Here is a 16,914-nt window from a genome sequence, read left to right on the forward strand (position 1 = left end):
CATCCGCTCAGAACCCAACTCCTTAGCACCCAAAGTTTGGGGACTCCAAGGGAGAGGAGCTGGGAGGGTTCACTGGGCGGCACAGGTCCCTCGCCCAGAAATAGATTTTTCCTACGTCAAAATCCCTTTTCTGGGCTTGAACCTGTGCCGGCCAGTGAATATATACAAGAGAAATGTCACCAAACTTGCAAAATAAAGGAAAAAACATAAACATAAGGGAAATACAAGTTACTTTAATCAGAGATGAGTGCCAAAAACAGCTATAAGGGTATCTTAAAAAGAACATAAATCCACTTGGTAGAACAATTGACAAAAAAGGTAAGGTATAATAATGCCGTGAGTGATGATATATACAGATACTCAGGAGTCAAAAATTTACAAATATAGTAATAGTAATCAGGTGCGAAACCAACGAATACAAATAGGGTATAAATGAGGCAGGTAAGGGGGAGAGATAAAATGACAAGGAATTAACATGTGAGTTACCTGGGGGTAACTACGCTCCCTGCAGCTACTGTAGGAAATTTAAGGGCTTCCAAATGTTTAAGATAGTGTTTCTTGAACACTGACGGTGACTTCCACCCTGTATACCTAGAAAGATCCGTAAAATTCATGTGGTGAAAAAAGTTCACCGAAGTAGCAACCGCTCTGATGTCATGTGCAAGAGGAAAAGAGTCAGGGCTAACTTGTTTAATAAAATACAAAATTTGTTGCCTGATCCCTTTAATGGTAATGGTACCGCCTTGTTCTCTAACGAATAGAGGCCCGGAGGAGTTAGAGGAGGTCCGGGATAAATAAGACTTAAGAGTAGTAACAGGGCACAGAGACGGATCTTGCGTGAGGGGAACAATTTTCCAGGAGGACCATCTGTTCTGAGGGTCTTCGTTCTTAGCTAAAAAGAATTTGTTAGGTGAAAGAAGGACCTCTCCCGAAGGAAGGAACTCAATATGACCCGGGTCTCTTGACAAAGCTGCCAGTTCAGAAATTCTTGCCCCGGAAGCCAAACTCACCAGTAAAAGTGTTTTCCTGAGAAGGGGAATGTAATCACAAGAACTGTTAATGGTATCAGAAGCCAATTTGAGTACATCATTAAGGAACCAGGTAACCGGGGTAGGACGAGTAACCGGTTTCAGTCTGGCACAGGCTTTCGGAATTGAAGCTAACAAAGAGTCGGTTAAGTCTATGTTAAAACCCACTAGGAAGATCTTTTTCAAGGCAGATTTAATAGTGGTGATAGTATTGGCTGCCAGACCTGATTCTAATAAAGTTCTAAAGAAAGTGACTGTAAGGTTCAAGTTCATACAGTGTACGTCTGAGTCTATCAAAAATTTAGCCAACTTTTTAACCGCAGAATCATATTGGCGGATGGTGGAATCCCGTTTATCTGATTCTATGAACAGGGTGTTTTGAGGATCGATATTGGCACCATGCATGGCCGCAAACTTCATGAAGTCCATAAAGTTAGGGCGCTCTGAATGTTTGAGAAAGCGTACACAACGCGTTTGTACTATCTGAGACAGAACCGGATTGGGTATCGGGTGAGGATGTAGTCTCAACTCTCGCAGGAGAGGGTACCAATTGCTCTTGGGCCAGTTGGGTGCGACCAAGGCTACTCGTCCCTTGAAGGATCTCAGTTTGTCTAGAACTTTCAGGAAAAGATTCACCGGGGGAAAGAGATAAATCCTTTCCCAGATGTCCCAATTCTGTGACATGGCGTCTGTGGCGTAGGCCTGAGGGTCTAGATTGGGAGCCACATATACTCTCAATTTGTGGTTGGACTCCGTGGCGAAGAGGTCCACTTGGAGACCCGGAACCCGAGAGAGAATCCACCGGAATGACTTTAGATCGAGTGACCATTCCGATTCTAGAGGGGAGGTCCGGGACAAGGCGTCTGCAACTACGTTCCGGACTCCCGCCAGGTGGACAGCTGAAAGATGCCAACGGTTCGAGGCTGCTAGGGAGAATATGGCTACTAGAACATGGTTCAGAGACCCTGATTTTGATCCGCCTCTGTTGAGGCAGCGGACCACCACTTCGCTGTCGAGAACCAGACGAAGGTGTTGTCTCTTGGATGGAGCGAGACGTTTCAGGGTTAGAAGAACTGCCATGGCCTCCAGCACATTGATGTGAAATTGGCGGAATAAGGGAGACCAAAGACCTTGAACTTTCCTGAGCTGAGAATAGCCTCCCCAACCTGATAGGGATGCGTCCGTGTGAATGATTAACTTCGGAGGCGGAAATCGAAGGGGAACTGACTTTGACAGATTGTTGGCTCTTGTCCAAGGTAGAAGTCTTTCCCGGAGAATGGGAGGAAGGCGGACTTTCCTGTCCCGGAGCTTCCGGTTCGCCCTCGAACGCCAGACACGATTGATATCTTTCAATTTTGCTTTCAGAAGTAGATCCGTCACTGAAGCAAATTGAAGGGACCCTAGGATCCTCTCTTGGAGTCGTCTGGAACTTACTTTGTCTTTGAGAAAGCGTTTGGTGTTCATTGCAATCTCTAACCTCTTGGGTTTGGGAAGACACAGAGTGTGAGATATAAGATCCCATTGCAGGCCGAGCCATTGGAACTTTGATTTCGGAAGAAGACGGGACTTCTTGAAGTTGATCTGGAAGCCTAGAGATTGAAGGTATTGGATGACTCTGTGAGTGGCTTTTAGGCAATTTTGGGAGGTGTCTGACCAAATGAGCCAGTCGTCCAGATAGGCTACTACTTGAATCCCTTGATTTCTGAGTTCCTGAACAGCAACTTCTGCTAACTTTGTGAAGATCCTTGGGGCGATGTTGAGCCCGAAAGGCATCACCTTGAAGGAGTAATTTTTGTTTCCTAGGCGGAAGCCTAGATACGGACGGAAGTGTCTCGCTATCGGGACGTGATAATAGGCGTCTGTAAGATCGATAGAGGTGGTGACGGCCCCACGGGGAAGTAAGGTCCGCACCTGCGAGACGGTAAGCATTCGAAACTTGTCGCATTGAATGGACAAGTTGAGAAGGGATAGGTCTAGAATCACTCTTCTCTTGTCCGAATCCTTCTTCGGGACACTGAACAGCCGACCCTGAAACTTCAGGTGTTTCGTTTCTTGTATGGCGTTCTTTTGTAACAGGTCCTGGACAAATTCGACTAGGTCCGGAGTGGAATGCTGATGAAATCTGTTCGGTGGAGGAGGTCCTTGAATCCAACTCCACCCCAGTCCCTTGGAGATGATACTGAAAGCCCAGGGACTGAACCTCCATTTGTCGCGGAAGGCATAAAGCCTCCCCCCTACCCGCTGCACCTCAGTATTGGCTTGAGGAGTTGCCTCCACGTCCGCCTCGGAAGTTCTTTCCCTTGCGAAAGAATCTACCTCTACCTCTGTTCTGGTATGAACCACGGTGGTAGCCTCTACCTCTGTTATAACCCTGGGAAGAGCCTTGAGCCTCATAAGATTGGTTAAAGGCTGGAGAGGTGGTGGAGGCACCGGGAAGCTGGCTCTTAGGGAGCAGAACGGTGACGTAGTCGTCCGAGGAAGGAGCCTGAGAGGTGGAAGGCTGTGCAGGAACAGCAGGAGATGGAGGAAGAGGCTGCCGGAAAACGGACGAGCTACTCTGCTGTTGCCGGAACTGAGTGGAGGTATACGGGCGGAGCTTCTTCCTACCCCGGGCTTGGTAACTTGCGGGATCATATTTCCGCCGGAATCGAGCAAGACCGAGATGATCGAAGAGGATAAACTCCTATAATTTAAATATTAAACGATCTAGATTGCTCAAAACACAGCAAAACATAGCTTGGTACTTAACTTAGACGGTGTCTCCTGGGAAACCGATGTAGAAGCCATAATCCACGAAAAATAAGGCGAAAACACGAGAGCACAAACAAGCGGGTTACCACACAGGCGTGCTAAAAAGGAGTTGGGTTCTGAGCGGATGCAGAGTTGGTGGTGCCGAGTGAGGTTGAACGGCTCTCCTCTATTGGGGTCTTTGTCGTGGATGAATCTAAATAGTGCGGGACCTCTGGATTATACGCCCAATTCCATACCGACACCAATAGGTGAGCGAGCTAGTTAACCTAGCACTCCTTTACATTTTTTCTCTGGTATATTTAGCAGTAAATTACCTAAGAATAAGTGCTAATAGGAGCTTATTCACTGGCCAGCACAGGTTCAAGCCCAGAAAAACTATTTGAAACATGAAATATAGACATTCTCATAACCAAAAAATGTCAATAATCTGAATTTTCAAATCAGGTCATTTCAGCAATTAAACAAAATGTTTTTATCAAAAAAACTATTTGAAACATGAAATATAGACATTGTCATAGCCAAAAAATGTCAATAATCTGAATTTCAAAATCATTCATACCATCTTCACGGAACAATTCAGAAAGGAATAAACTTTCTCGCTTTAGAATGTCCAATCGGCAAAATTAAACATAGGGAGTAAAGAGAGTGGAGGGGTAGAACTGAAGATGACTATCATATAAAAAGAATTGCATTATCATATATGTAATAGAAGATAGAAATAATAAACAAGGCAATGTTTAATCAGTAAGAGTTAACAAATGCTGAAAAACTGCACTGAAAAGAATTAATAAGTAAAGGAAAGTGTGCCAAGTATATGATGAAGCAAGGACATTCAAATGCAGTCCTGAGGAGGGCCATAGTGGAATAGAAAAAGGCACACCCAAAGGATTAAGAATATGATGTGAATAACCACATAAAAATAACCATATAAGACTTATGCTGTACAAGGCTTCTTGACATATGGCTAGCCGTATTTAGGCATTGCAGATGATTAAAATTAAGAATATCTGTAGGTCTGTGCTAAAGTGCCTAATTGTAAACTAATAAGGAGAGGTTACAGTTTACAGGAATTAACTAGCAAGGAAGAATCAGTGGATGTTGCAGTATTATGTGATAAAATGGGATGAGTATGTGCTGAAGGGGGATAAGTATGTGCTAAAATGGGATGACTATGAGCTAAAATGAGATATGTGATAAAATGGGATGATTATGGGCTAAAATGGGATGATTATGTGCTAAAATGGAATGAATGTGATAAAATGGGATGACTATGGGCTAAAATGAGATATGTAATAAAATGGAATGAGTATATGCTGAAAGGGGATAAGTATGTGCTAAAATGGGATGAATGTGTGCTAAAATGGGATGAATGTGTGCTAAAATGGGATGAATGTGTGCTAAAATGGGATGAATGTGTGCTAAAATGGGATGAATATGTGCTAAAATGGGATGAATATAAGCTAAAATGGGATGAATATATGCTAAAATGGGAGAAGATCATGGTTTGCAAATTTCTTCTGACAGAAAGAAAAATCAGGAGTTGCAGTATCTGATGTGTGTGCATACAAAGATATATCAAGGAACATCCAACTTCTATTCTAAAGAATGCCTGTGATAGAAGATACCCACATAACCTAAGCTACAATATATTATTTGCCATAAACACATGAGCCAAAAACCTGCCTTTACAGTACATACATTGGACTTAACATAATTTATTTATCATGAAAGACTAGTAAATAATAGAAAGACCTACTTCCATCTCAATGATCTAGCTCCTGCGAGGTCTACAGTATTTGTGTTGAGGCATAACGACAAAACTGGATCTTGAGAAGGTTTACATAAGAAGAAAGCGATATTTGTGTTTTCACGGCTGAACTTCCGAGAACAGCTACGATTCCATGAGTACATGTAATCAAGTAAACTTATTCTATAGATTTGTTAAAAAAATGTACTAAATATAATACCATAGATCTTACCAGGTAAATGACCTGGTCACTATGTACAGTATGTAAATATGAATCATAGCACATCCCCTGTTACAATTTCCAAATTAATGTCATCAGGTATTCTATTAGGAAGCAGCAACCGAAGCTGGTATATTGTCCTTAATCAAGCGCAGTCACTGATAGAAAAAAATGTTAGTGTAGATCTGGAGTAATGACAAACTCTTCTTCTAATCAGAAAGTACAGGGAAAGGCAGGCAATTATTTACTTCCTATTTCTAAAAGTAAAGGACATAAAAAGATCAAGCTGGATGAACCCTGAACTTAACTTCTACATTTGTATGCCTTTAGTGACAATCTCTTTTCACAGTGTAAAGACAAATTAAGACCAAGTTGCAAAAACAAAGGGCAGCTTATTATGAAAAGATTTTATGAACAATAACCCTCAAATTATGACATTCTCCCCTGTTAAAGAGGAAGTTTGCAAAAATCACAAAATATAAGACACCTTATACAATTTTCTATAAAATAATGGCTCTTTGAATCTCTTTGAATCTAGAGATTATATCACAATCAACTATTCGAAAGAAAGTACACAGTTTCATTATGGCAATAAGGAGCTATAATTACTTACTTGCTGGTGGGCTAAACAGCACTCGAAGTAGGCCATGTGTCCTCTTTCCTTGACGTACTTGCCTTGTTTTCCAGCTCCACTGGCTGGGGATCCAGGGCTGTTGGATGAGCTGGCTAGGGTCCAGGACCTTCCATATAATGGAACTCCTAACACTATCTGCAAAGATTTAAATATGTAATCTCAGTTTCATGAGGATGAGCAAACAATTTTATTGATTATTTTCATTAGGTATTAAAGCGGGATCTCCTCAAATGGAGCTCTTTAGGGTTAAAGAACTTTTACAAGGGAACCTCCAATGCTATCTCCAATGATGTGAAACGTGAACTTGCACAAGGGAACCTCCAATGCTATCTCCAATGATGTGAAACGTGAACTTGCACACGGGAACCTCCAATGCTATCTCCAATGATGTGAAACGTGAACTTTTACAAGGGAACCCCAACGCTATCTCCAATGATATGAAATGTGAACATTTACAAGGGAACCTCCAACACCATCTCCAAGGATTCAAAACATCTTATAGAGCTCCTGCATTATTTGCAAGGATTAAACGACATGCATTTTTACATGATAATGTATACAGCTCTTGGTCTTAAGAGTTCCATGAAGTTGACTAAAAGATATCCCAATTTTGCTGATAATAAATCCCATTTGTTACATCTGAAAATGACTAAACAGAACTTTCTTGTATAGCAAAAATGGGTGCAAAGTTGCACAGAGCCCCTGTAGAGCCAAAGCACCATGGAATCTAAAAACAAAACCACTTACTTTATTGGCTGGTGCTCCTTTTTGGATCCAGTAATTCACGGCAAAATCGGCGTTAAATTCTGGATTCTGTCCTTTTTCCGGATACAGCGGCGAATGGTGGGCCACCACTCTCTCCCAGGATCCATGGAAGTCATACGCCATAACATTGATCTATTAGAGAAAGGATTAGATTTATGGAACCTGGGCTGGGGAATGTGAGGCCACTTGGCACACAAGTAAAACCTTGCAGTTACACTATTCAGTAAAAGTCAAAAGAGGTTGGAGAGCAAGAAGGGTGGTGGGAATTGAAGATAAAGTAGAGGGCTATAAAGTAAGTGAAGCTAGGGGCCTATGGAGCCTTGCAAAAACCCTTAAGTAACGCCTACAGAGCACGCGTGAAGTGCACTGTAGTAAATACTACGAGGCCATCTAGAGAGAGGGATGATTATCAAAATGGAACTCACTTGTATACTTTTTGTCAGAATAAATACCTACTGATTTATTGGGCTTATCAAATTGCTTTATGGATTCAATCTACCTTATGATGGTAAATATTGAAAATAAAATGCACTGTGGGAAATATTCCACTATGGGGCCAACTAGAAAGAGGGACGATTATTACAATCGACCTCGCTTGTATACTTTTTGTCATAACAAATACCTATTGATTTATTAAGCATATCAACTTTATGGTATTAAATCTACCTTCAGATGGTAAAATTGAGGATAATACTTTATACATTATGCGTAAAAAGGTCAAACATATCTATAAGACGTAAAAACTGATATTCTAAGCAAAATCCAGATAAAACAGTTTATCCATTAGTCCTCTTTATCTTCAAAGTATTGAAATAGACCCTGATAAAAGTGATGTGGTTAATACAAATTACAATGAATAATTACTGTAACTTGTTTATCAGATATTGCTTCATTACTGTATACGCAAGTGGCTAATGTGACATTAATTATGTATGTAATCTATTTTTGTAACGTATCTATAATTATTTGTTGAGAAGAGACCTTATGTTTAAAATACAAAAATTAAATGTATTTGTTTACATGAAAGTGTATGCAAATCTGTCATTTCACCTAATATATTTATTCTATGCATATTAATAAAAAAGATGCAATTCTAAACTTTATCTAAAAATTCAAGTATATTCACAATATATGCATGCCTATAGTACAAGTTACTTAATGACTATAATACAAAACTCTATGTAAATATATAATAAAAATATACGTAACATGACGTACATATCCTAATCATATTTTTATAAAGTCTAAAAGCAAATTATTTTAGAAAATTGACTTACGAAATCAAAATGCTTCATAATTCTGGGGACATCGTATCCCCTGTCGATAACTCTCTTCGCGGCTCCGACGGCGGTCGTCAGCAGCATTCCGTGAGGACTCAGGGCCGTTTTGAGGTCTTCAACCCAGTGGGTGAACCCTGAAGTATTTAAAGGTTTAAAAGGTGCTCATGAATGGCAGAAGTAAGGGACAGTGACACTGCCCTATCAAGCAAGACAATGCCCTAGAGATTGACCATATATACATATTATTATTATTACTTGCTAAGCTACAACCTCAGTTGGAAAAGCAGGATGCTATAATACCAGGGGCTCCAACAGGGAAAATAGCCCGGTGAGGAAAGGAAACAAGGAAAAATAAAATATTTTAAGAACAGTAACAACATTAGAATAAATATTTCTTATATAAATTATAAAAACTTTAAAAAAACAAGAGAAAGAGAAATAAGAGAGAATAGTGTGTCCGAGTGTACCCTCAAGCAAGAGAACTCTAACCCAAGACAGTGAAAGACCATGGCACAGAGGCTATAGAACTACTCAAGACTAGAGAATAATGGTTTGACTTAGGAGTCTCATTCTCATAGAACAGCTGCTTACCATAGCTAAAGAGTCTCTTCTGCCATTACCAAGAGGAAAGTGGCCACTGAACAATTACAGTGCAGAAGTTAACCCCTTGGATGAAGAAGAATTATTTGGTAATCTCAGCTTTTTTTCAGGTGTATGAGGAGAATAAGTGAATAGGCCACACTAAACGATGTATGTGTAGGCAATGGGAAAATGAACCGTAATCAGAGAGAAGGATTCAATTTAATACTATCTGGTCAGTCAGAGGACCTCTATAACTCTCTAGCGGTAGTATCTCAACGGGTGGCTAGTGCCTTGGCCAAGCTAGGAACAGGGAGGGCCAGGCAATAGCTGCTGATGACTTAACAGGTAGACCTATAGGCTACCCCCCATCCTTGGCTTAAAGGATGGTAGGGTTGCAGACACTATTAGAAACTACTCTGCTTAAGCATGACTCGAACCCCAGTCCGGCATATCGCCAAGCAGGGACGTTTCCAATAGGCTATCATGAATGGATTGAGTAACGATTGTAAAAACTATTTTAATGAATGGATATTTAAGAAATTGAATTGTGAAAATTACTTAGATCTTGAAACAAGACTTATGACAATGGCCATTATAATTATGAAATTCTTAGTCATTTGGATATGATCAAATAAAATAAAAAGATAAAATATGATAATGGCATAATAATAATCAAATTCTTAGTCTTTTGGATATGATCAAATAAAATAAGATAAAATACTATGATAATTTCAACTACTATAAAAGTTTCAGTGAATTAGTCATAATAAAAAAAATGGAAAAGCATAACAATACCAATGGGGTTAATCTTCAATAATAAAAATAATAAAAACATACATAATAAATAAAACAAAAATAATAACAAAGACAAAAATCAACTAAAGGCAACTACACTATGGAATAATTGAAATTTCAATAACAAATAAAACGAAAATTTCAAATTTATCCTTCCAAGCATATCAGTTTAGCAAGGGCTTGTCCACTTCTAATCCATGAATGAATAAACTTCTGAAATATCATAGAATTCTCTGAAAGTTAGGCTGAATAAATTAAGTTTAAAGTCCAGATCATAAAGGATATTTCAATAGAACAATCAATTGAAAATTTAGATTTCAATATTGTAAATTCTTTTGACAATGTATAATGTAAGTATAAAAATGTCCCTCATTTAATAAATATTAATAAATCAGATATGAATCATCTTATAAAAGGACGTTTTTACCATATATGTCTACAATGTTTTCAAAAGCAATAAAACCAAAAAATTAAATCATAGGTAAAAAAATATTTAATATATTACATAAGCTAAAATCCTTCAATAGTTTTCTATACTAGATATGGGTCCTTTCCTCTTTTAGTTCATTTTACATTTACGCTTTTAACAGACTTACCAGACTCATTTAACTCTCTCTCTCTCTCTCTCTCTCTCTCTCTCTCTCTCTCTCTCTCTCTCTCTCTCTCTCTCTCTCTCTCTGACCCAACTTCTATAAATAATCAGTTATTTAAACTAAGAGATCCATAACTGGAAAGACAGAATCAGATCCAACTTTCCCTCTCTATCCTCCAACGTGTTTAGGTTCTCAAATGACACCCAACAGACTTAAAGACTCATCTCTCTCTCTCTCTCTCTCTCTCTCTCTCTCTCTCTCTCTCTCTCTCTCTCTCTCTCTGACCCAACTTCTATAAGCATTTAATCAGTTATCTAAACAGAGATACCCCTAACTTTCCCTCTCTTTCCTCCAACATGTTTAGGCTCTCAAATGACACCCAACAAGTTCCCAAATAAGGACCCCCTGTCTGTCATCAGTGTAACAGGTTCTCTCCGACCCGCTGACCTCATAGCTCAAGTACCTTCCTTGTCTTCCCGCTTGCTTTCATAGCCCGGGTACTCCCAGTCAAGGTCAAGGCCATCGAAGCCGTATTCGAGAAGTAACTTGACGACCTCCTTTGCAAACCTCCTCCTCTTGCTGGCGTCGGCCACCATGATGGAGTACTTGTTGCTTCGGGAGTCATTCCAGCCTCCAACGCCCAGAAGGACCTGAAAGATGTAGGTGGTTAAAGACTAGAGGCTATCCTGGAAGCAGTTGGTTGAAGACTACAAACTATTTTGGAAGCAGCCGGTTACAGACTAAAAACTATTTTGGAAGCAGCCGGTGGTTAAAGACTAAAAACTATTTTGGAAGCAGTTGGTTAAAGACTAAAAACTATTTTGGAAACAGTTGGTTAAAGACTAAAGACTATTTTGGAAGCAGCCAGTGGTTAAAGACTAAAAACTATTTTGGAAGCAGTTGGTTGAAGGCTAAAAACTATTTTGGAAGCAGCTGGTGGTTAAAGACTAAAAACTATTTTGGAAGCAGCCGGTGGTTAAAGACTAAAAACTATTTTGGAAGCAGCCGGTGGTTAAAGACTAAAAACTATTTTGGAAGCAGTTGGTTAAAGACTAAAAACTATTTTGGAAGCAGTTGGTTAAAGACTAAAAACTATTTTGGAAGCAGTTGGTTAAAGACTAAAAACTATTTTGGAAGCAGCCGGTGGTTAAAGACTAAAAACTATTTTGGAAGCAGTTGGTTAAAGACTAAAAACTATTTTGGAAGCAGCCAGTGGTTAAAGACTAAAAACTATTTTGGACGCAGCCAGTGGTTAAAGACTAAAAATTATTTTGGAAGCAGTTGGTTAAAGACTAAAAACTATTTGGGAAGCAGTTGGTTAAAGACTAAAAACTATTTGCGAAGCAGTCGGTTAAAAACTAAAAACTATTTTGGAAGCAGTTGGTTAAAGACTAAAAACTATTTTGGAAGCAGCCGGTGGTTAAAGACTAAAAACTATTTTGAAAGCAGTTGGTTAAAGGCTAAAAACTATTTTGGAAGCAGTTGTTTAAAGACTAAAAACTATTTTGGAAGCAGCCGGTGGTTAAAGACTAAAAACTATTTTGAAAGCAGTTGGTTAAAGGCTAAAAACTATTTTGGAAGCAGTTGTTTAAAGACTAAAAACTATTTTGGAAGCAGCCGGTGGTTAAAGGCTAAAAACTATTTTGGAAGCAGCCGGTGGTTAAAGATTAAAAACTATTCGGGAAGCAGTCGGTTAAAGAATAAAACTATTTTGGAAGCAGTTGGTTAAAGGCTAAAAACTATTTTGGAAGCAGTTGGTTAAAGACTAAAAACTATTTGGGAAGCAGTTGGTTAAAGACTAAAAACTATTTGGGAAGCAGTTGGTTAAAGACTAAAAACTATTTGGGAAGCAGTTGGTTAAAGACTAAAATCTATTTGCAAAGCAGTCAGTTAAAGACTAAAAACTATTTTGGAAGCAGTTGGTTAAAGGCTAAAAACTATTTTGGAAGTAGCCGGTGGTTAAAGACTAAAAACTATTTGGGAAGCAGCCAGTGGTTAAAGACTAAAAACTATTTTGGAAGCAGTTGGTTAAAGACAAACTATTTTGAAAGCAGTCGGTTAAAGACTAGAGACTATCCTGGAAGGTAAGTTGGTTAAAGACTATAAACTAATTTGGATGGAGGCAGTTAAGGGCTAAAAACTATTTTGGAAACAGTCGGTTAAAGACTAGAGACTATCCTGGAAGCAGTTGGTTAAAGATTGGAGACTATCCTGGAAGCAGTTGGTTAAAGACTATAAATTATTTTGGAACCAATCGTGTATACTGAAAACTATTTTGGAAGCAGTCGGTTAAAAACTAAAGAACTCTGGAAACAGTCAGTTAAAGACTAGAGACTATCTTTAAAGCAGTTGGTTAAAGACTATAGACTATCCTGGAAGCAGCAGTTGGTTACAGACTAGAGACTATCTTGGACGGAGTAGTTGGTTAAAGACTAGAGACTATCCTGGAAGCAGTCAAAGACTAGAGACTATCCTGGAAGCAGTTGGTTAAAGACTAGAGACTATCCTGGAAGCAGTAGTTGGTTGAAGAGTAGAGACTATCCTGGAAGCAGTAGTTGGTTAAAGACTAGAGTCTACCCTGAAAGCAGTAGTTGGTTAAAGGCTAGAGTCTACCCTGAAAGCAGTAGTTGGTTAAAAACTAGAGTCTAGCGTGAAAGCAGTAGTTGGTTAAAAACTAGAGACTATCCTGGAAGTAGTAGTTGGTTAAAGACTAGAGTCTACCCTGAAAGCAGTGGTTGGTTAAAGATTAGAGTCTACCTGAAAGCAGTAGTTGGTTGAAGAGTAGAGACTATCCTGAAAGCAGTAGTTGGTTAAAGACTAGAGTCTACCCTGAAAGCAGTGGTTGGTTAAAGATTAGAGTCTACCTGAAAGCGGTAGTTGGTTAAAGACTAGAGACTATCCTGGAAGTAGTAGTTGGTTAAAGACTAGAGTCTACCCTGAAAGCAGTGGTTGGTTAAAGATTAGAGTCTACCTGAAAGCAGTAGTTGGTTGAAGAGTAGAGACTATCCTGAAAGCAGTGGTTGGTTAAAGATTAGAGTCTACCTGAAAGCAGTAGTTGGTTAAAGACTAGAGACTATCCTGGAAGTAGTAGTTGGTTAAAGACTAGAGTCTACCCTGAAAGCAGTGGTTGGTTAAAGATTAGAGTCTACCTGAAAGCGGTAGTTGGTTAAAGACTAGAGACTATCCTGGAAGTAGTAGTTGGTTAAAGACTAGAGTCTACCCTGAAAGCAGTGGTTGGTTAAAGATTAGAGTCTACCTGAAAGCAGTAGTTGGTTGAAGAGTAGAGACTATCCTGGAAGTAGTAGTTGGTTAAAGACTAGAGTCTACCCTGAAAGCAGTGGTTGGTTAAAGATTAGAGTCTACCTGAAAGCAGTAGTTGGTTGAAGAGTAGAGACTATCCTGGAAGTAGTAGTTGGTTAAAGACTAGAGTCTACCCTGAAAGCAGTGGTTGGTTAAAGATTAGAGTCTACCTGAAAGCGGTAGTTGGTTAAAGACTAGAGACTATCCTGGAAGTAGTAGTTGGTTAAAGACTAGAGTCTACCCTGAAAGCAGTGGTTGGTTAAAGATTAGAGTCTACCTGAAAGCAGTAGTTGGTTGAAGAGTAGAGACTATCCTGAAAGCAGTGGTTGGTTAAAGATTAGAGTCTACCTGAAAGCAGTAGTTGGTTAAAGACTAGAGACTATCCTGGAAGTAGTAGTTGGTTAAAGACTAGAGTCTACCCTGAAAGCAGTGGTTGGTTAAAGATTAGAGTCTACCTGAAAGCGGTAGTTGGTTAAAGACTAGAGACTATCCTAGAAGTAGTAGTTGGTTAAAGACTAGAGTCTACCCTGAAAGCAGTGGTTGGTTAAAGATTAGAGTCTACCTGAAAGCAGTAGTTGGTTGAAGAGTAGAGACTATCCTGAAAGCAGTGGTTGGTTAAAGACTAGAGTCTACCCTGAAAGCAGTAGTTGGTTAAAGACTAGAGTCTACCCTGAAAGCAGTGGTTGGTTAAAGATTAGAGTCTACCTGAAAGCAGTAGTTGGTTGAAGAGTAGAGACTATCCTGAAAGCAGTGGTTGGTTAAAGATTGGAGTCTACCTGAAAGCAGTAGTTGGTTAAAGACTAGAGACTATCCTGGAAGTAGTAGTTGGTTAAAGACTAGAGTCTACCCTGTAAGCAGTGGTTGGTTAAAGATTAGAGTCTACCTGAAAGCAGTAGTTGGTTAAAGACTAGAGTCTACCCTGAAAGCAGTGGTTGGTTAAAGATTAGAGTCTACCTGAAAGCAGTAGTTGGTTGAAGAGTAGAGACTATCCTGAAAGCAGTGGTTGGTTAAAGATTAGAGTCTACCTGAAAGCAGTAGTTGGTTAAAGACTAGAGACTATCCTGGAAGTAGTAGTTGGTTAAAGACTAGAGTCTACCCTGAAAGCAGTGGTTGGTTAAAGATTAGAGTCTACCTGAAAGCAGTAGTTGGTTGAAGAGTAGAGACTATCCTGAAAGCAGTGGTTGGTTAAAGATTAGAGTCTACCTGAAAGCAGTAGTTGGTTAAAGACTAGAGTCTACCCTGAAAGCAGTGGTTGGTTAAAGATTAGAGACTATCCTGGAAGTAGTAGTTGGTTAAAGACTAGAGTCTACCCTGAAAGCAGTGGTTGGTTAAAGATTAGAGTCTACCTGAAAGCGGTAGTTGGTTAAAGACTAGAGACTATCCTGGAAGTAGTAGTTGGTTAAAGACTAGAGTCTACCCTGAAAGCAGTGGTTGGTTAAAGATTAGAGTCTACCTGAAAGCAGTAGTTGGTTGAAGAGTAGAGACTATCCTGAAAGCAGTGGTTGGTTAAAGATTAGAGTCTACCTGAAAGCAGTAGTTGGTTAAAGACTAGAGTCTACCCTGAAAGCAGTAGTTGGTTAAAGACTAGAGACTATCCTGGAAGTAGTAGTTGGTTAAAGACTAGAGTCTACCCTGAAAGCAGTGGTTAGTTAAAGATTAGAGTCTACCTGAAAGCGGTAGTTGGTTAAAGACTAGAGACTATCCTGGAAGTAGTAGTTGGTTAAAGACTAGAGTCTACCCTGAAAGCAGTGGTTGGTTAAAGATTAGAGTCTACCTGAAAGCAGTAGTTGGTTGAAGAGTAGAGACTATCCTGAAAGCAGTGGTTGGTTAAAGATTAGAGTCTACCTGAAAGCAGTAGTTGGTTAAAGACTAGAGTCTACCCTGAAAGCAGTAGTTGGTTAAAGACTAGAGACTATCCTGGAAGTAGTAGTTGGTTAAAGACTAGAGTCTACCCTGAAAGCAGTGGTTGGTTAAAGATTAGAGTCTACCTGAAAGCGGTAGTTGGTTAAAGACTAGAGACTATCCTGGAAGTAGTAGTTGGTTAAAGACTAGAGTCTACCCTGAAAGCAGTAGTTGGTTAAAGATTAGAGTCTACCTGAAAGCAGTAGTTGGTTGAAGAGTAGAGACTATCCTGAAAGCAGTGGTTGGTTAAAGATTAGAGTCTACCTGAAAGCAGTAGTTGGTTAAAGACTAGAGACTATCCTGGAAGTAGTAGTTGGTTAAAGACTAGAGTCTACCCTGAAAGCAGTGGTTGGTTAAAGATTAGAGTCTACCTGAAAGCGGTAGTTGGTTAAAGACTAGAGACTATCCTGAAAGCAGTAGTTGGTTAAAGACTAGAGTCTACCCTGAAAGCAGTGGTTGGTTAAAGATTAGAGTCTACCTGAAAGCAGTAGTTGGTTAAAGACTAGAGACTATCCTGGAAGTAGTAGTTGGTTAAAGATTAGAGTCTACCCTGAAAGCAGTAGTTGGTTAAAGACTAGAGTCTACCCTGAAAGCAGTAGTTGGTTAAAGACTAGAGTCTACCCTGAAAGCAGTAGTTGGTTAAAGACTAGAGTCTACCCTGAAAGCAGTGGTTGGTTAAAGATTAGAGTCTACCTGAAAGCGGTAGTTGGTTAAAGACTAGAGACTATCCTGGAAGTAGTAGTTGGTTAAAGACTAGAGTCTACCCTGAAAGCAGTGGTTGGTTAAAGATTAGAGTCTACCTGAAAGCAGTAGTTGGTTGAAGAGTAGAGACTATCCTGAAAGCAGTGGTTGGTTAAAGATTAGAGTCTACCTGAAAGCAGTAGTTGGTTAAAGACTAGAGACTATCCTGGAAGTAGTAGTTGGTTAAAGACTAGAGTCTACCCTGAAAGCAGTGGTTGGTTAAAGATTAGAGTCTACCTGAAAGCAGTAGTTGGTTGAAGAGTAGAGACTATCCTGAAAGCAGTGGTTGGTTAAAGATTAGAGTCTACCTGAAAGCAGTAGTTGGTTAAAGACTAGAGTCTACCCTGAAAGCAGTGGTTGGTTAAAGATTAGAGTCTACCTGAAAGCAGTAGTTGGTTGAAGAGTAGAGACTATCCTGAAAGCAGTGGTTGGTTAAAGATTAGAGTCTACCTGAAAGCAGTAGTTGGTTAAAGACTAGAGACTATCCTGGAAGTAGTAGTTGGTTAAAGACTAGAGTCTACCCTGAAAGCAGTGGTTGGTTAAAGATTAGAGTCTACCTGAAAGCAGTAGTTGGTT

At 39.5% G+C, this 16,914-nt stretch overlaps 1 protein-coding gene across 6 annotated transcripts in view; it reads right to left on the reverse strand.

Annotated features, from left to right (window-relative positions):
• LOC137617116 (oviduct-specific glycoprotein-like) overlaps positions 1-16,914 on the reverse strand; it is a 67,009-nt gene that overhangs the window by 21,768 nt on the left and 28,327 nt on the right. For all 6 annotated transcript variants that reach the window (XM_068346961.1, XM_068346963.1, XM_068346962.1 and 3 more), the window contains exons 5-8: positions 10,859-11,045; positions 8,423-8,559; positions 7,128-7,277; positions 6,360-6,515 (exon numbers count right to left, since the gene is read on the reverse strand). In XM_068346961.1, coding sequence (XP_068203062.1) covers positions 6,360-6,515; positions 7,128-7,277; positions 8,423-8,559; positions 10,859-11,045 — 630 coding nt within the window. The remainder of the gene's footprint in view (positions 1-6,359; positions 6,516-7,127; positions 7,278-8,422; positions 8,560-10,858; positions 11,046-16,914) is intronic.

This window comes from Palaemon carinicauda, chromosome 23 (genome assembly GCF_036898095.1).
Source record: "Palaemon carinicauda isolate YSFRI2023 chromosome 23, ASM3689809v2, whole genome shotgun sequence".
Lineage (NCBI taxonomy): Eukaryota > Metazoa > Arthropoda > Malacostraca > Decapoda > Palaemonidae > Palaemon > Palaemon carinicauda.